General features: G+C 36.4%; 1 protein-coding gene across 5 annotated transcripts in view; it reads left to right on the top strand.

Moving 5' to 3' along the window:
- The first annotated feature begins 94 nt into the window (after positions 1–94).
- The window catches only part of SGCE (sarcoglycan epsilon), a 70,148-nt gene continuing 49,656 nt past the window's right edge, over positions 95–20,586 (top strand). The window contains exons 1-2 of one of the 5 annotated variants that reach the window (XM_045564082.1): positions 118–314; positions 15,886–15,993. In XM_045564082.1, coding sequence (XP_045420038.1) covers positions 206–314; positions 15,886–15,993 — 217 coding nt within the window. In that variant the 5' untranslated portion in view covers positions 118–205. Of the gene's footprint in view, positions 315–15,885; positions 15,994–17,846; positions 17,909–20,586 lie in introns of those variants that run through there. The other 4 variants (XM_045564083.1, XM_045564086.1, XM_045564084.1 and 1 more) reach the window with 4 other exon arrangements.

Below are 20,586 nucleotides of genomic sequence, written 5' to 3'. Positions count from 1 at the left end.
GCTGGGGGGCGGAGGGGAGTGCGGGGGCGGGGGGGATGGGGAGATGGGGGTGGGGGCGGCAGCTCGCTACAGCGGCCCGCCGCTAGGGGGAGTACGGGATTAAGGAGGGGGTGCAGGATGCTGATGCTGAACTGGCTAAGCTGGGAGGAAAGAAGAAAGGGAGGGGAGGGGAGAATCGAGGACTGCCGGCCTAGCCAGGCCAACAATGCAATTGCCCCGGTGGTGGGAGCTGGGAGACCCCTTTGCTTGGACTGGACAGGGTTGGGGGACACGCAGGATGAGCCCCGCGACCACTGGCACATTCTTGCTGACAGGTTAGTGGCCTGCGCGCGACGTGGAGGTTCGGGGGCCCACAGGCCTCCTCCTCCCCATCCCCCACTCGGGTTCCGGGCACGCGGGCGCGCCCTTTGGGTGCAAGCCCCTCTTGCTGCCTTGGCCCCCACTGCACCCCCTTCTTCAGGGCTCCCTGAACCCCATTTCCTGGGCCCAGGGCGTCCCTCCCCAGGCTTGACCCCTGGCCTTTTCTTTTTCTCCGCGCCCCCGCGCGCCCCTCCCTGCTCAGCGGGCGTCCAAATTCCATCTCTAATTTTTATTCTCAGCCCCCTCTCTTCCCTATCCCCTCTCTTTCCTAAGCCCTGCAGCAGAGCTGGGGGTCATTGCCCATTTTTCTGGGGGGGCCCGTTACCCCGTGATTGGGGCTCTGCGGCCTGGATGCTAGCCAAAGGAAATGGGTGCCAAGCTGCGTCCCCTCCATACAAATATCTTTTCTCCTTTTCTTGAATCTGATCGAGAGAAAACACTAAAATATAACATTTAAAACGTCTAATTTCCCCCTCTTCCTAAGCGCATTTCTCAGTGGCGGAAATGCCATTTTTCTTGGGTTTTACGGAGCAGGGAAGCGGAATCACGAAATGCTGGGAGCCAAACAGGACGTTCAGGTCAGGGTTAACCCCGATTAGGGGCCAGAGATGCTGCAAACAGCATTTGCCCCACCAAGTGCACTATTTCGAGAAAGCAAAAAACAATTAAGAACAGCTGTAGGTGCTTCCAGCGTGCTTGGCGGGCTTTAGAAGCTCGAAGCTACAGGCTTTTGATGGTAATTACGAGGTTTGCGCAGACCTCACTCTCCCTGCAATGTTACATTTTCCTAAATCTTGTAGGGTGAATGAATGTGTTTAGTCACAGTAACCGCAAGTTTAATGCTTTCAAGCGAGTTACCGAGATTCGGCCACAAATATTTGTGTGAATTTATACATATAACCATATATATTTTACGTTAGAGAAAATTGCAGTGGGTTACAAGACTCTAAAATACAGATGAGGAAGGATGCTAAATAAAACCTTAACCCGCGCGGATCCCTATCTAAGCCCCTCTCAGTGTTAGGCGCTCAGGGAACTGACAATCTGTTGATTATCTTAGGAAAAGAAGTTTAAGTTAAAAGGGAAAACCAAACTGCCTACAGCTGAGTTAGGTTTCTGAAACGCGGATGCAACACATTTATATTTAAAGACTGAAATGGAGCACATTTTTAGTAACATTGCTACAGATTATTTTATACATAGAGGATAAATAAGATTTTGATTTATTGTACATAACAAGATGGCAGGGACAACACTTAAAAAGGGAGCGTTTCTAGGAATAAACAAAACTGTAGCCCATTTACTAAGATTTTACTTTTTATTAGAAATAAATGTTGACCATCAGGAAAATGAATGAAATGCAGACTTCTAACAATGAAAAGACATTTTTCTAGTAACTTGGGTGAAGGTAATTTATACTTTTTAGAAGTGTCTTTTAATATTTAGAATATTCACCCTCTTCTGCAAGATAGAATAATTCCAGGGTTTCTTATGGTCGGTGGAGTACTGTTCTAGTGATCGCTGACTGTTAAATACTTAGTAGTTTTCTTTTAATCCAAAAGTTACTTCACGTAGCTAACTGATAGACATTGTTTTTCTGAAAAGCGATATTAAAAACCACCACAGATGAAAAGTAGGAGAAATTTAAGTTTAAAAATCTATGTCAAGACTTTCAAAGTTTGAACACATTTGATTTTTTATTTCAAAATGTTAACCAGGATTTTTTGTTTTTAAAAAAAGCTTTATTAATATTTTTATCGTAATAAAAGTAATTCCTAGTCATTGTACAAAATTCAGGGGAAAAACCTCCTGAAAATTGTAAACGAGATGGTCAAGATCACCTGTAACCTCTTTACCCTGTGTAATAATGCAAGTAAACATTATAGAGTCTGATTTTTCAGACTTTCCCTGTGCATATGTAGGTATCTAATATGTATTTTTCATAGAGCTGCATGTATATACTGTCTAAAAGTGTAAAATAGGATCAAATTAATTCTCCTCAATTATTTTCTTTCCAAATAGCCTTTAAAAATGTCAGATAACATTAAACTTGCAGGGCTTTCTTTAAAGGAAATAATATTAATTAATTTTTCTAATTAAAATTTTAAATGAACAACCTTTATTTAAAGCCAGAAAACTGAGAAGGATTTTGTCTGATCTCTTCTAACATATACGTAGTTATCATTGTGGTGAATTTGCTTGTACTTTTAATTCCTCTACATATGAAAAAATTTTCACTTTGCTTAGAAATATAATTTTCTAAGGGAAAAAAAACCAACATCAATAGATAAGTAGTTAAAACTTGTTTGTTCTCTAAAACAATAAAACAATTTTAAAAATGAAAAGACAACATGAATAGAAAATATATTAGATAACATTTTTGTGTCATTTAAAACAACAAAAACAACAAAGCAAAATTAATTGACAAGAACTTTAAACATTTTTTTTTACATGTAATACCTAAGTGAATTTTGGATTTTCTCAGATGTTTGTTCCCGATATTGACTTTTTCTTACCCGTTTTGCACAATGTTGTGTGCAAAGCAAAAGACGTGTTAATGTGCATTATTTCTCAAATAATAACTGGACTTTGTATTTGGACATATTATCTATTTTTATGGGAGTTTGCTGTGGATCTATGAAGCTGTTGATTTACCACCTATGTTTAAGTACCGGCATGGTGGAAAAATTGTATTTTAAAACAAAGTGGGATTTTCACTTGTCAAATAATAACTACACTTTCTATTTGAACATTTTACCTATTTTATGACAATTTGCCATATATCTATGAAGCTGTGGAATTTACCTCATGTATTTAGCTTGAGTTCTATGGTAGTAAAAAAATTGTATTTCAAAACAAACTGGAATTTTCACTTGTCAAATAATAATTATACTTTTTGTTTGGACATTTTGTCCATTTTTAATGACAATTTGGTATGGACCTGTGAACCTGCTGATTTACCACATGTATTTGGCTTAATTTCTAATATGATAGGGAAAATTTATTTCTAAGCAAAGTAAAATTTTCGGTTGCCAGATAATAACTGGACTTTCTATTTGGACATTTTCCTCATTTTTAATGAAAATTTGCTATGACTTTATGAACCTGCTGATTTACCCCCTGTATTTGGCTTAATTTCTAGTATATCAGGGAGGATGTATTTCTAAGCAAAGTAGAATTTTCAGTTGTCAAATAGTAACTGGACTTTGTATTGATCATTTTATCCATTTTTATAACAGTTTGTTGTAAATCTAAGAGCTGTTGATTTACCTCATGTATTTTTTTTTTTAACTTGTAGTTTAGTGGACAAATTGTATTTTTAAACAAAGTGGAATTTTTACTTGTCTCACAGACATTGAAAATAGCAAGGGACGGCACTAGAAAAAACTGGTTAGAGACAACCTCAGAGAGATAAAGATAACATGTATCCAGTTTCTAATATTAGTTTTCCACTGATGAAAATCATGCTTTAAACAAAATACTGAAGCAGGGAAGAAATCCTGACTTGTTCAAAAATTCTCAATTCAAATATTCAGATTGTTTGTGCTTCTAATAAGTACAGTATTTACAGATCTCTTTTTCTCCAAAATAACCAGCCACCTTGTTTTTCTTTTTTTACTAATTGTCCATACTTACTCTACCTGATCCCTTTCTAAAAACTTACCTTTCCATGTTCTCTATTCTAAATACCTAAATGTATATTCTGATACTTCTCTTATTTCCTACTCTTAGTGTAAAAAATGACCAGAGGGGAATAGATGATAAGGGTTTATGTGTCCGTTAGAGATTCTTGGGCTGGAGGTGAGAGCTCCTTTATACTTTGTTCTGGTTTAGTCCAGAGCTTCACAGAAATATCAACATGATGGCTTTTCTTTGCATCCTTTTCCAGCTTCTCCAGCAGAGACATACAGACAGACATGGCAGACATAAATGGACACACATAGAGACATACTTTATTCAGGCTTTTTCTAAACTGTAGGATCTAATTCTCCAGTCTGCTATATCCCTGATTTCCAGAAATATTAAGCCTAAAGCAGCAATGCAAAATTAAAAAAAAAAAAAAAGGATCTAGTGTTGCTAGGGATCAACAAGTCTTTTCAAATAAATATGTTTCTGATTCGGGTTTTCAGGTTGGTAGGATCAGACACAATCTCAATGCACTTAAAGCTATTTCACATGGATTTCTGCCAAGACAAATTCTCTCTACGTATTTCCCAGTGTTTTAAATTTTTTAAACAATGTAACTGTATTAAAGACAGTATTGAGTGAAAAACAAACAAACCCCTAAACAATCTCCGTAGCCTGACATTAGAACAAACGTTCCCATTGATGCTTCCTCCCTTCTATTTTTTGATGCTTCTTCCCTTCTATTTTTTGTTCTGTGTGCATACATATTTTTATATAACTATCATTTTAATATGTATAGTTTTTTTACAGTTTGTTTAGAAAAATGTGAATCTCACTTTCAGCAAAACATTTGTCAAGGCTGCAGGATGCTCTTGTGTGTGCGATGGTATATAGACTAATTAGCAAGATTGCTGTGTGAGCGGGAAGCAGGCTGAACAAGTACCGGCCAGGTGTGTGAGCTGATGGGTTTGGGTCAGGAAGTTGTCCCCGGTGAAGGGTCACAAGCCTTTGCCCTGAGTCTTCTCTTCCTCAATATTTGTATGAATGACTTTGATGAAGATCTATGAGGCTTGCTTTAAAATCCATGGATGAGTTGAAAAGGTATAGCTGTTACAAATAGGTAACAGAATTTAGAGTTAACACAGTTTAAATCGGTTGCAATGCTATGCTCAAAGCAAAAAAATATTTTATAGCAGTAAATTCATCATAATTCATTGGTGAAAGGAAGGAGGTGACTTTGTATGGTGGCAGTTCTTTAGGAAAAAGAAGGTTAATATGAACCAGTGGCATGATGTGGTTATAAAAAAAATTCAGAGTTAGGCTCTGATAATAATATAGTGTCCACATGTCACAAAAATTAATAGTACCGTGCTCTAATTAACCACATCTGCAGTATTGTGTCTGTTTCTGGCTGTCACATTTTAAAGAGAGACGCTGACAAATTAGACAACTTCCAGAACAGTCCACGGGGATGGTGAGGGGTCTGGCAGTCCTGTCATAGGAGGTATCCTCAAAGGGTCTGGAAGTGTTTAGCTTAACAAGTAAAAGTCGACATGAACTCTTCTTCGGTTTGCTTCGGAAAGCAGAACTAGCATCAGTGGGTGAAAGGTACAGATAGATTTCAACTCGACCTTTCTAACAGTGCAGCTCAACAGGAAAATCAACTTTACTTGTTCTATTCTTTTAAAACATCAGAATTATTCACCTTCCTTGCAGTGAATATTTAATTTGAATGCCATGATGACATTTTAGCATAGACCACAGATACTTGTGATGGAAACATTTTATTTTTTTCTGATAAATTGTCTAAAAAGCATAGTCTTATGTGTTCCAAGTTGATCTCTTACAACTTGAAAATAGCTGTAACAGGGTAATTTAACACATGCCCTCCTCCCTCTCCCATTCCATTTCAAACATGAAAATCTGGGAAGAAAATGAATTTTTTTTTTCTCCTGCAGAATGTCTTAATTTGCTTTACTTGCTTCCTAGAGTTACTCCGTTCCTGATATTTCTTGCTCCCTGGGAGCAGCCTTCTGGGGCTCAGCTGGCAGTGGATGCTGGGGACACCCAGGGTTAGGGGAGCAGGCTGGCTGCTGGCTGCTCGCTGGTGCGGGACAGCTCAGCCCTCGGCTGCAGGATCTCAGCTGCCTCTTCCCCGGGAGGGAATGGAGGACAGACAGTTCTCCCTTATGCAGTAGCCCCTGCCCCAGCCCCGTGATGTATCTCCTTCCTACACTTACAATTTGTACCTTTTCAACAGCAAAATAAAACCATCAAAAGTAGCTTCTTACCCCTGTGTTGTTTTAACTTCTCTCCTGTCATGTTAGCCTTGGTTTCTGACTGCCTTAGGGGCACATTCTTAGCATCTCAAACATGTCTTGGGGCACATTTTTCTTTCCTGTCTGTACATCTGCCTATTGACTGTTTATTTTGATTACCATATCTGACTTTGAAAACGTGATTGTTCAAAATGAATTTGTGGAGTATGCAGGGCTTCCTTCCAGGACCCCTCTTCTGAGTAGCACTTCTGACTCCACAGAAACTGTTTTTGAGCACTGGAGCCTTGCAAACTAAGGGGGACTCTGATGAGAGATGTGAAGAAAGGAGAGAGAATTCCTCTGTCATCTTTTCTAACTAACTTCTCCCTGCTGCTTTCACTCTTGCCTCACACCCGGAACTTTCTCCTCCACTCCAATTGTTAGGTCAGAAATAGTTACTCTCACTCTGACTGTGTGAAGTATATTTTTAATGTTGAACAACTTTCTCTCCTCCTTATTCTCTCTTTTATAAAAGTGCCACGCACCTTTGTGGGATTGTAATAATGTACACAGCAACTTGCAATGGCTCGCATCCCAGTTGTTGGAGATGCCACAGGCATTCTTGGGCTGAGCTCATATTTCTAAGAGAGAAACGCTCAAAGATGAGTTTCTGGCTTGTCAACACTCTCACCTGATCTGCATGCAGGCTGCTACTTGCAATTCCTTGAATGCAGTGATTGCTCCTGGTCTTGTGCTTGGGAAATAATAATCCCCAGTGTTTAAACTGTAAGACTTGAAGACGTTATCTTGGGAAATAAATAGGTAGCATCAAAACATTAGTTGCTGGCATGATTATTGTTATAGTCTCAGAAACATTAATATGTTAGTTAACATGTAAAAGCTAGGGTGCTATTTTCTTCTTGGATTACCCTCTGGTAGAATTTTCATTTTTTTTGTATCTTCATTTGAGAATTTTTATGCAATATTTATGCAATAACAGTTTAAATATATTGCTTAAAAATCATTCATCGTTAGCACATTTCACTTCCTATCTAATTTTCTTAGATTAATCAGATTTTTAGAACAGATCTTTGTCATCCTGTATCACAGGAATCGCCATGGCATCTGTTGTGACAGGGAAGGCAGACTTTGTTTTCTGATAAATGAAGCCCCTCATTTCAAAAGTGTTTATGAGTTAGGCAGTGCTGGTGTAAATTCTTTCCTATCCTTTAGCCTTTCACTCATTCATCTGGTCACCACTTTAATTATTATGGAGATTTGGGGTTCACTGAGAATTTAAAAGAAGGAATTTTCACAGTTAATTTTCCTAGAGCACTTAAAGTGAAATATTTTAGTTTTCTATTTCTTCGGCAGTACACATAGAAGTATAATAGTTGCTCTTTTACCTTGGGATGCAAAAGAGAAGAAAAAAATAGCCCTGAGGTTTTTTTCATTTTTCCTCCTCAATAAATTAGTGTTCCTTGCTGTGCAGTAAAACGATGTCGGCTTTTCTCTTCTATGAAATAGTTAATCAATGTAGCACTTTTAATATCTTTCATTTTCTGTAGTTATAGAGTTGATTCTAATCAAAGAATAGTACTGCAGAAGTAGAAACAGAACAGGTTGCTACAGGTGCTTATCAGAATTTGAAATGTACATTAATTGTCTAGCTGTTTTAGCTTACAGATACACTGGTGAAAGTGCTCAAAGATACAGATAAGGATGTTTATTATAGTTTTAATAGTGATAATGAAAAACTAGAAAAAACCATGGTCATTTTTACTAATTAATACTTCTTTTATTTGTTTGTTTGTTTTTTGGAGTGTCAAATACTGGGAAATACACAGTCCAGCCATTGTGGAACTTTTTACACTAGTGGGGTTAACAAAGATGAATCAAACAGTTTTTTTTTCAAGATTATTTGATTACTCTTCATTAAGATTAACTAATCAAATAATCATACAAGTAAACGTGCCCTAAAAACTATAGTAAGTGCTGTAAACACTACTAGAACTCCTAAGTAAGGGATTTGGCCAGAAAGGGGGGTTAAGGAAAGCTTTTCCAAGAAAGTACTCAAAGTCTGAAGGATAAGTGAATGTTAGTGAGGTGAAGAGGGAAGGTATATTTGAGGTTAAAAGAAGAGTTCTGCAGAAGCCCTGGGGCAGGTTGAACATGGCAAATAGTGCTGAAGGAAGTCCAGCAAAGTTGGTGCAGAAAGAGAAGGGCAAGCACAATGTGAACTGAGGCTACAGAGGAGGGCTGAGAGCAAATTTTGCAGGACTTGATAGACCACCTTAACGAGCTTAATCTTTATACTGAGACCAACGGGAAATCGTCGGAGAGGTTTAAGCAGACAGGATCTGATTTGCATTTCAAAAAGAGCCCTTTAGCTGTTTGTGAGGAAGGGGTTGGAGGGGCTGGAATAGATTGCCCCTGACCGGCTGAGTAGGTCAGGGGCTCCTTTAGTAATCTAGGAAAGCCGGTGATGACTTTGTGGGCTTTGGTGGTGATGGGGAGAGGAAGATAGAAGGGAATTTAGAAGGGTAAAAATCCACACGCGTGGGTATTGCATTGAATTTGGGGTAGAGTGTGCTGGGAGGAGATGTTTAGGGTGCTGTTTAGATTTCTGTCGTATGTGTGAGGACAGATGGTGGTGCCATACACAGGATGAAGAATGCTAGAAGAGGATCAGATTTTAAGGGAAAAGATCATGAGTCCTAGTTTGGACAGGCTAAGTTTGAGGTGATGATAAACAAATTGTGATTGAGACACACAGCAGAAAGCTATGCAACCTTAAAATGTGGTGTCATGTAAACACATTCAAGATATATTCTAAGTGAAAAAAGTGTGATCACATTATGTAAAAAGGAGCCTGGTGTGTGTGTTTATGTATAAAAGTGTAAAAATATATGTTTGCACACAAAGAATATGGAAAGATGGAAAAACTGTTGAGTAGATACCCTAGGCAGTGACATCGGCAGGATGGCAATAGGGACATGAAAGGGAACTTTTATAACCTCCTGCTTATACTATTGGAATGTATTACAGTAAGAATATATGGTTTCTATAAGCAAAATTAATGCCAGTTTATAGCAAATACCCAATGTAAGAATATTTCTCTTTCAGAGGTTTCTTCAGTGGAAAGATCATGTAAGCATTATTATTATATTTGTTATTTTGAACAGAAATTTTTCCTGCAGCTTTACTTCCCTAACCCAAGAGCCCATACACTTTGCCTTTTAATCCTTTTCCACTAGATTGCACTATTACACTAGATTTCACATAGCCTACGTACCGTTTTGTATTCTGCTTTTCACTAATTTTATTAATTTCACAACAATCCAACATTTTGCAGATAAGGACACTGAATTGTAGTGGTGCATGTAACTATTACATATAATATATATATCATTTTTGTTAAAGGTCCCACTGGCGATCTTCTTTATCCAGTATTTCTGAGATAGATAGTACTATTTCCACGAGTGGAAACCCAAACTTACCTTCTCAGGCTGTTTGAACAAAAACTAACGATGTCTGCAGAGACTCTGATATTAAACACTACCTTTCTGTACTCCAATTTTATTTCACTCTAAACTCTTTTGCATGTTATCTAAGTTTTTAGCTTGTATTTTAATTGTACTTAGTAATTTTAATTGTATTCTAATAATTTTAATTATGTTAGGTAATTACTTATGTTCTGCCTTACCGGTTTCTTCTGTTTTAACAAAGTTTAGAGGCTTTTTCTTCTGGCATTCTTGGTTTAAAGTCTTGCTGTAACGATTTTCTTAGGAATATTTTTTTCCTGACTCCTTTCAGAAGTTGCAGTGGATGGTATTCCTCAGCATAGCCTTTTTTCCCTGTAGGTTCCAGCTAACTTTTTAGCTTTCCTCTTTCAACAAATTATTTTGTTCTTTTGTTTTTGTCTTGGTGCATGTCGTACATAGAATTAATTTCCACTACATAACAATAGCACTGTTTTGTTGCAAGCTATTTCTAATTCAGGAGTCATGGGCAACTTATTTTTTTTAGAAAGTAAAATAAATTGAAGATGACCTAGTAATAATATCTCAAATTACATGAAAATATATGGTTTAAAAATTGCTTTTCCATTTAACTACAGTTGTGCCACATAATGATGTGTCAGTCACAACGGACTGCATATACAAGCGTCCCATGAGGTGGAACATATATAGAAACCTGATATGTGGCACTTGCTATTGGCATTGCAGATTATGTAGGGGAAAAACGTAGCATTCATTAATGGTGATAGGACATTTGATTTTCCACACAAAAATGTATGTAAACAAAATGTATAATCTATGTTTGTGTAAGTATATTCTATGATATTTCACAATGATGAAATTGCCTAATGATGCATTTCTTAGAACATATCCCTGTTGTTTTTCCATGCATGACTGTATTTGGAGGTACTATTGACAAGCAAATAACAGAGACTTTATAGTCAGCCACAAAGTGGGTTCAAAATTCAACTCTTCCACTTACTAAATATCTGACTTGGGGTAAGTCACATAATTTCCTAAGACTTCATATCCTCATTGTAAAATGGAACTAATACTACCTACTTCACCTAGTCAATGTAAGGATTAAGTAAGTGAATATGTGTAAAACCCTTAGTGTAGTATCTAGCATTTGGCACTCAAAACATGATAGCTAATGAAAAAAAGTAATGGTCAACTAACATATTTTAGAGAGAAAAATATGAAAATAGTTTTTTAATATAGGAAAAAATTTTAAAAGTATTGAGGAGCATTGCATAAAAGAAGAGAAAAATGTAAAGGGTAAGGGATCAATATAGCAACTTAAGGGGGGTGGTAAGAGGAGAGAGATATGGTGGGGGTGAGGTATATATCCAATTTATGAAAGCAGTCTTTTGATTTTCTTAAAGCAGAATATGAAAAGAGACAAATGAAGTAGTGGACAGAGAAAGACTTGACAGTTTGGTTCTAAGGTGAGTGTATTAATCAGATTAAATTTCATTTGGTGTATTCTGCCATTTACTCGGACGGTGATGTCTGAGTAAGTTATTATTTATTATTTCTGTCTCTTGACATTCTGATTAGCTCATCAGCAATCAGTCACTATTCATAGATCTTCAACTACTTTTATTAAATAGCAATTCCCTCCTCCCCCAGTCAGCAAATTATTCAGGTTTTGGAAAGAGTAATACCTCTTCAGAGAGTGCTTGCCCTGGGCTAGATGAAATGTAGTCATGCTGCTACAAGACTCAGAATGAGTAATGGAATTTTAAGACAAACTTTAAGTATTGTATAGTTTCTAGGGAAGTTGAAATCATGCCAGCCACCTTTGGATTAATTTAGGCTTCGATGATTTTGGAGGGGGAGCAATGAAAAGTTAGTTAAATTGTGTACAGTGATATCATGGCTAATTCTATGACTGTCTTCTTACTTTGGGTTGTATAAATGCAAGATGCTTGTTATTCTTTTGTGTTTATGAATTAGAGCAAAATTTACACACAGATATAACTGTAACATAGATTATCATGAATCCGGTGAGCACAGTGGAGTTCTCTTCCTTTTAACATTTCTGAGGATGGTCCATTATCTTTGGAGGAAGTCCAAAAACTAGTTTATACAGGTTGACATTTTTTTACATATCAGACTTAATCTTGAAAAGTTGTGTATGGGATAAATATTTTAAAAATTGAGTCATAATTTTCCATCCTAAGGAAATTTCGTCTCCAGAAAAACAAAATGGATTGGTCTTTTTCTAATGAAAATTAAACTGTAAAATGCTAGCCTTTTTCCTTGAGTACTCCACACTTGTCAATGTACAGATTACAATGATTTTCTATACAAGAAGCTAGTCAAGTGGATCCATGATCTTAGACACAATTAAGAGCAAATAGTTATTTTCATATTATTAAGATTTTTTTCCCTAATGTGTGGGACTTAAATGTTTAAGCAGCCACATCATCTGTGGCATTGTGTCTTGCCTTTACTGACATTGCCTGGAGAGTGGAGCCATAAATAGTTGTCCTTTTATTTAGATTTATTGGACTTCAGTCTTCTGTGGTCAAAGTGGGACTTCATAAGGATCGATGTGAACTTTTAAAAATGAATGTGCTCGAAAGCAATACTAGCCTTAAAATAGAGCAACATCTGTGAGATATGTCTAAACTATTCCACCCTGCCTCTATTTTGTAACAGATGAAATACCAATCAGATTTGGTTTTTGAATCCTGTAGAAGCTAACTGGACTGCCCTTATACAAGACCTGGAAAGTATGAGCAGTAGTATGTTGGTTCACTAGCCAAGGACATGCAGTGGTGTTAAATGTTGTGCTAGGTTAGTCAGGTTCTAAAAGCAAGAGTGTAAGACAAAAATTCCACAGACTTAAAGTTACCCTAGTAAATCCTTTAAATCACCCATAAAGTACCATATGTGTAGTTTTGGGTATATAACTCTGAGTAATAATTCTTATGCACAACATAGTTTGAGAATCAACTGAGCTAGAATAAAGGAAGGAACAAAAGAGGAGCTGTCTGGGCACTCAATATCATAACCACCTAGCCCATGGAGAAATGGAGAATTCTATAGTGTCTGCTTGCCTGCAGGATTTACTCCATCCTGCTTTAAGATTAAACCTCTGTAATCTTCAGACACATTAATAGATTCATTTGGCTTTGTGAGGATTGAATTAGATGATATATGTGAAAACACCTTGTTCTGGACCTGGTGATGGGAAGCAATTAAATCTAAATTTTGCTTATCAGATCCACATATACATTGTTCTTTGGAAAGTTGTAGAGAAGAATTTGGCCACCTGCTTCCTGTCTTTCCAGGTTAGGATTTTCCACCATTCGGCAGTGTACTGCGTGTTCTTGCAAACTGGATATATATGTAGACCAGTTGTGGACAGGAGTGGGTAGCGTTTTCAGTTCTAAGGTTAGCCCTACATTTGGTGCATATAATGTGACTCAGGTAAATATCCTCTGTTCCTTTGTGTTCTGTAGATCTTCTCTCAGTCTTCCAGAGTACATAGTTGGGAAACATGAGAATCATCTGATGAATCTGTGCAACCCACCTACCTAGACTCTCCACAGTGGCATCATGAATATGTGTTTTAAAAATTTTATTATGTACATTTTGGGGTTGCATTTGAATATGTATTTTTAGGGAGCTGCCTAGCATGTTGACTTTGGAACCTAGCCAGGAGGAGAACCCTGGGAGGTGGGGTATTTTGCTATTATATTAACTATTAACATTTCTGATCCTGTTTTAGCTTATGTTATTAGGAAATGCCTACTACATTATTCATCTAGATTTAAAAGTACATAATTTCAGTTATTAAATGAATCAACCATTTATTAGATAAGTCATTCATAAGATCGGTCATTTAGTAGATAAAACTAGAATACTTAATTTTTCATATTTAAGAAACTGAACATAATAAATTAAGTAGCTTATTTTGAGGGGTACTGGGGCCTTTGATTTCCCCTCCCAGGTATCACTGAAATGATCACTTGAGGTTTGGTTTTTTTTGTTTATCACAACCTGGGTTTTAAAAAAATTTTATTTTTAATTATCAGTACATAATAGTTATACATATGTACAGGTACATGTGATATTTTGATACAAGCATACAATGTGAAATGATCAAATTAATAACCTGGGTTTTAAATTGTATTACTTTTTCATTTTAGAAGGGAACTTGGGGTTTTTCATAATGTAAGTTGAAATATACATTTCATCTCTGTGTTACTAAGGTGGGAAGCTCTTTTAATGTTAACTTTGCTATACCCTACTAGCTGTTTCTGTCTTCACTTTTTCTTCCTTTGTCATTTATGAAGCATTTTTTTTTTAACGTATGTATGCTTGGTACTACCCAATCTACTTTTTCTTGGATTGTGTACTATCAGTTATGCTCCTGTCCTTTATCCTTAGTCCCTTCCTGTCCCCTTACATCCTTTCCTCAGTTTATGTACGAAATATGTTTACCCATACTAAAATGACCAACCCTTCTCTCAACTTTGCTGCTCTTCAGTCTATCCAATCTCTTTGCTTCCCTATTCTGGCCAACATTCTTGAAAGATTAACTGTATTTGCTGCATCCACGTCTTGACCTTTTGCAGTTTGGCTTCTACTCTCACCGCTTTATCGGAATTCCACTTTCAAGGAGTCACCAGTATCTTCTCACTTTTCATATCTATCAGTTTTTTCTAAACTGTTTTCCTCTTTGACCTTTTTGCAGTTAAGTGAGGATGTTGATCACACTCTCCTTCTTTGATTCTCTCTTCTGTTGGCTTATGTGACACTTCAGATTCAGTTGTCCAACCTCTGTGACCACTGTTTTCTTCTTTGCTGAATCATCCTCTGCTTTTGATAGATAAATATATTTATTAACACATTCTTTTGTCCCTCAGACTTTTTGTGCATTATTTCTTAGTCCATTTCAGGTTCAGGAGCTAGGACAAATCTATAATGTAGACTCTGGGGAATTCTTGGGCAGAGCTGAATCCAGAGGGAACTTACCTGAGACCAAAGGAAGGGAGAATAGAATGGAGAGCCAATGTTGTAGTCAGAAAAACGGTGCCCAAATATATCAAGTCTGAAAGGTAAGGTTGAAAAATCAGAGAATAAGCGGTAAGATTATCAGTTTGGATGATGGAAAACAGGATAAATGAGTGGGTCAAGAACATGAATGTGTGTATGCGCCAGATCACTTTCTACATAAGGGCCTAATATGTGTGTTACTTGAGGGTGTGATATCTTTAAGGAATTGCGCTGGAGCTTTGGCTTCAACAATCATTTTTAGGGAGAAGAACTTCAAATCTGTATCTGAAGCCCCGTTACATACTCTCATGAACCAGAGCTCTGTTCCCATGTTCTTAGATGGTTTCACCTGGATGTCCAACTGATACCCTAAATTTAACATATCCCAAATCCAACTCATCCTCTTTCTACTGAAACTGACTTCTCTTCTGAGGTTCCTAATGTATCACTGTTCTCTGTCATTCTAGATCAAAAATTCAAGGCCATCCTTGATTCTCCCTTTAGCCCTACATCCAGCAATTTGAAAAAATACTGTCAGTATTATCACCATGATTCTTGTAACTGACACCACCTTTTCTTTCCTTGTACTTCAACCTGACTGCTACCCCACACTCTTGCCATAGCCCTTATTTAGTATTCCTTAACCCTAATCCTATTCATTGCTGCCAGTGTGATGTTTCCAAAACTTAACTGTGAATTTAAAAGATACTTTAAGCTTAGCACAACATTCTCAGCCAGAGATGATTGCTTCACCCTCAGTATTCTTGTAGAACTGATGCTCTCTACCATTACATATATGTTTACAATTACTATTATATGCATTACATATATATTACATATATATGTACATTACATATATATCTATTTCTGTATATGAATTGCCAGTCTCCATAGATTGTAAGCTCTTTGGGAGGCAGGAACTGTGTCTTGTTTATCTTGTATCCCCGTATTTCCTTGTATTGACATTCAACAAATATTTGCTGACTGGAATTAAACAGCTAACTGAGCTGGAAGGAATCTGATCCCATTAATAGTAGGTGATCTGTAATTGTCATTTTAATTTGATATTAATTTCATTTTTTGTGCATTTGTTTTATTCTGAAAAGCTTTTTTATTAAGCTGTGCTGATGGCATAAATGGAACAGTTAACTGGAAGACCAAACAGGCCAACAATTTTATTATCAGCAGAAAAATGGCTGCTGGGAAGAAAGATGGTGAGTTTAGGTTGTAAATCTAAGTCCCTTTTGGGGCGTCAATTAGTGTCCACTTTGAATATTCCTTTTGCTTTCTTAGTCATGTGTGTGTGTGTTTTTTTTTTTATAATGTGAAAAAAGAAACTATTTGTTTTCCTAATCTTCTAAAACCTCTTATCTTATATGTTCTTAATCCATTATTTTCCAAGTGTTTTCTTCTTTGCTGTAGATTTGCCCTTTTAAAAAAAACAAAAAACTAAAAACCATTCCCATGTTTTTAACCTATTGTTCTCTCTTACCCAGTCACTAGTTTGCCACTTACAAAAATTGTCCCAATGTGATTACTATAACAAGTTATTTATAACATTGGAAAACATTAAGAAGTACATTTAACATGTATTTTAAAATAGCATTTATGTAACCTTAGAAAAATAATCATAAACTATTTTGGCTAATTTTGGATGATTTTGTTGCAAAACCAAATTGATATGTTTTGCTCTTAAGTAGTTGGCATTTGTTTTCTATTGGAAAGATGACTTGACACATGAATGACTGATCCTTCTAAATTTTTCTTTTCTATCCATAAATGTGCCCATCAGCAATATTCTAGGACCTTTGAAATAATGCATTTCATTAGGGAGAATAGGCCTTACTTAATAGTCAAAATATTAGTTATTTTCAAAATATTGATTACCATTATGAATTTTCACTTAATATTTCTGGATTTTTTTTGGTTTTATGATCCTTCCTCCCTCCCCCCCCCCACACAATAATGTTCATGTGATCATGAACATTAACAGAATAGTATAGTGGTTTCTCTAACTTTAGGGTAACCAAAATGTCTATAAAAATAATAATGTTAAATATTTTTAAAAGAACAGTAATTTTATGAGGAGATGGCCTTACTGCCAGATAAAACCTGCCGGGTACTTGTAAGGAGTGATTCCTGGCTTACCTCATTTTCTTCATACATCTCTGCAGTTAAGGTCACTCACTTTTTGACAGCTGGTACCAAATTACTCTTCAGCTAGAATCTTCTGCCCCCAGATATGTTTCATGGTATGACAAAGGTTCCCAACATCTTTTTTTTGTGGCTGTCTTTGAAACAAATCCACAAATACCTGTACATTTTAAAGGAATTTTCATTGCTAATATCTATAGGAAAACATGAAGTTTTATATTAATAACAATAACTTCCCATGAAAAGATCACAAAAATTTGTCTTAAAAAGCACTTGGATCCACTTGTTCTGATATTCAAGCCCATGGTCTCATAGCCCTTTTTTCCACATCCTCTTTAGATATTTCCAGTGGATTCTCTGTAGTTCCTTCAAGGGAATCACCCCTGATTACCTTTATCTAGCTGGTTCCTTGATCAGGTTCAGGCTATCAGCTTCTTTGGCACATCCACTTTTCCTCTTTTCTAATCTTTTTTCTAGTTAGGGTTCTCAGATGTCCTTCACTGTTGCAGTCTGCACTGTACTTCTGCTCTGTCATCTCCAAAGAATTTGGGGCCTGCCCTGGCTCCTGGTGCTCTATATAGGATCTCCTAAAACTCTTCCTTTGGACTTTATACCATTTTTAACTAAATTATAGTCATTCTTTCTTTTTTCTTCAGTTGTTTTCTCTTTAACTTTGATCCCTAGAACTACTGTCCTCTCTGAGCATATTCTTCCTTTTCCTGTTTGATTTGCCAAAAAGAGTACTCTCTAACCAGCTGTTAGACTCAGATGAGTCATCTATCATGGTGCTGTTCTTAGTGAAATGCATTTCAGGCAGGACTTTGACATAGCATCCTCTAGAATCTCCAAGAGATGCCAGTCTCTTCCTAGTTCAGACTTCATAATGGAACCTCACACTGATTTTTCTCCTTAGGACCTGAGAGATAACTGTAGCTATCAAGACAGAAATGATCAACCCATCTTGAATCTACTGAGGTAAACCAATTCAGGTTATCATATTGTCTTACTTCTCTGTTTCTCTCTTTTTTAAAATTTTTATTTATTTATTTATTTATTTTTTGAGGCAGGGTCTCACTCTATTGCCCGGGCTAGAGTACTGTGGCATCAGCCTAGCTCACAGCAACCTCAAACTCCTGGGCTCAAGCTTCCAAGTAGCTGGGACTATAGGCATGTGCCACCATGCCCAGCCTCTGTTTCTCTTGATCTCATCCATTAGATTCTTCTCTCATCCTGGTCTTCTCATCCTATTTTAATCCTATCATTATAGTTTTGTATTCAAAATATCTTATACAGAGAGTAATAAGTTTCATCAACTGTATGAAGAGAGTTGTTTCATCACTTTTAAAATTATAACACCAAATACTAGTAGCTTGTATAGCAGGACCATTTTAAATGCTATCTCAGATATCTAATGTCCTTTGAGATGTTCTTGACCGTGAATCCCAGTCTTCTCTTTTTGACAATTTCAAGAGAGCACAAAAGATTATAAGAACATTTATGTAGTAAAATAAATTTAGCAATTATATTTTTTGTGTAACTTTCTTAGAAAATACTATTCCAATTCTTAACTGAAGAAGTAGGATAATGCCTCTCCTATAAATAGGATTTTGAGGAATTTGAATGCCTCAGACCAACACATTTGACATCATTCTACCTCAGCACACAATAAGTGGTTACAAAAGTCATAAATAGTACTCTAAATATGGAATCACTTCTTTTTTTCCTGGGGTAGAGTAGGGGAACATAAAATTTTAAAATTCACTCTGAAATAATTTAAATTAAAAAGGAATAAGCCTCCACATTACTCATTTATATATTTCACTTTAACATCTTCAAATTCTCCTTTCTCACTTAGGACAACTCACCTTTTAAAATGGTTAGCCTTAGGTTTACTGACAGACTTTGGTAGTGTTTTTCCTAACAAACTCAGATAAAGTCAAAATTATTGTGTCCTGATTTCCTAATTATTTTTCAACTTAAACATAAAACTTTAACTGAGTAATCGTGGAAATGAAGTAATATATACTGTGGATAACTTGACAAAATTCTCTTCTACCATCTTAAAGGAGTCTCTTCCTTGGCTTACTGACAGTCAAAGGACTGCATGACTTGGAGATCAAAATACCTCTCTAGATGAATTCTTTTTCCCCTTGGCTGGAGAGGAGCAGAAAGTGCTCCCAGAGCTGAAAATACTCATTCTTTTTTGCCCCTGAAAGGTGGCAAAGTCAAGGGAAGGATCACAAAGTTCCAGGACTTTAAAGGACCATCTACACAAGATGTAAGCTCTGGCTATGACGGCTGAAATATCTCCTCTTCTAACCTTCAGTTTTGTTTCTCTCTTTAAACATGAGTTTGTTTGAAATTGAGCTTGTCAGCTCACTTCTTTCAATTGTGCAGTGTAATTAAGATAACTTTATGAAATAATAGAGTAAATTTGGGTTATCTGGTCAAATCCTGCTTCTTCATAAAACAAGGAGAGATAATTAAAATTAATGTGTTATACAACATAATAAGCTCACTGTTCTGGAATGTAGTAATATTAATAAAATATACTACTACCAAATATATTATTAGTTTATGATTTCAAATCAACAAAATACTTGACTACCCTGGTTCAAATCCTGACTCTTCCTCTACTCCTATAGGCTTGAACTTATCATTTAGTCCCTCTAGGTTCAATGTTGTCATCTATAAAATGAACTGAACTCACTAGGAAAGTAAATGCATGCCAACTCTGACTGGTGGTAACTGTTAGGAATCCTGGGTTGAATAGGAGGTATTGCTTCCCAGGTAGGAAGTAATGCTATGATCCGCCTCTTAATAGAGAAAGATGTGTGGCATGCCCAGCTTGTCAACTGCTATAGTGTTTTATGAGACTAAGCTTATTGATCACCAACTAACAATGGTTTGCAATCTTTTTCCAACTGACATTTGAGAAAAAAATAAAAACCCATACAATCATGTAATGATTAAAATATTAAATTCCAGTTTGGAAAAATTAAAGTAAGTGGCTTTGGTTGGAAAAAAAAAAATCTGCTTCTCCTTTTTTATAGAAAAAGACCTAAGTAATTGTTTCTCTCCTACCTCATATAAAGAAAGGTGGCCATATCTCTTAGAGAAATGAAATTTACAAAGGCAATCTAATGCCTTCTCTGTGATGAATTTCACAGCCTAGGTATGGACTACCTGTGACTTAAACAAAAACAATAGCTGCCCACTGCAATATGAATGGCCTGCAGTACTTTGATGTTGAGTAAACTCAAAGCTGAATGTCAGACAGCTGAGAAAAGCTTTTGATTCAAAGCCAAGACTTACAAAGTTGGATTGATAAAACATGAGGTAAATCTTCACGAGAAAAAAAAAACCAAAACAGGTCATGTTTTGACCTGGTTGGATATTGAAACTCTTAAATATTTTTCTGTAGCAATTATCTGGTTTAATAATTAAATTTCAATTTGACTATAGTAACAACATGTTAAAATATAAATTAGGAAGGAATCCATAAATATATCAGGCTCTGAAAACCCTGAAACGAATTCTCTTGATGCAGATAGCAAAAGGGATTTGTCTCTTGCAATCAATTCCTATGAATTGGTAGCGACTTCTTGGAGTGCTTGTGTGTACAGGGGCTCTGAGTCTCATAAAGAGCTTTG

This window comes from Lemur catta, chromosome 11, assembly GCF_020740605.2.
Source record: "Lemur catta isolate mLemCat1 chromosome 11, mLemCat1.pri, whole genome shotgun sequence".
In the NCBI taxonomy this organism is placed as follows: domain Eukaryota; kingdom Metazoa; phylum Chordata; class Mammalia; order Primates; family Lemuridae; genus Lemur; species Lemur catta.
The sequence above is the reverse complement of the archived record's forward strand: the minus strand, read 5'-3'. Positions and strand labels throughout refer to the sequence as shown.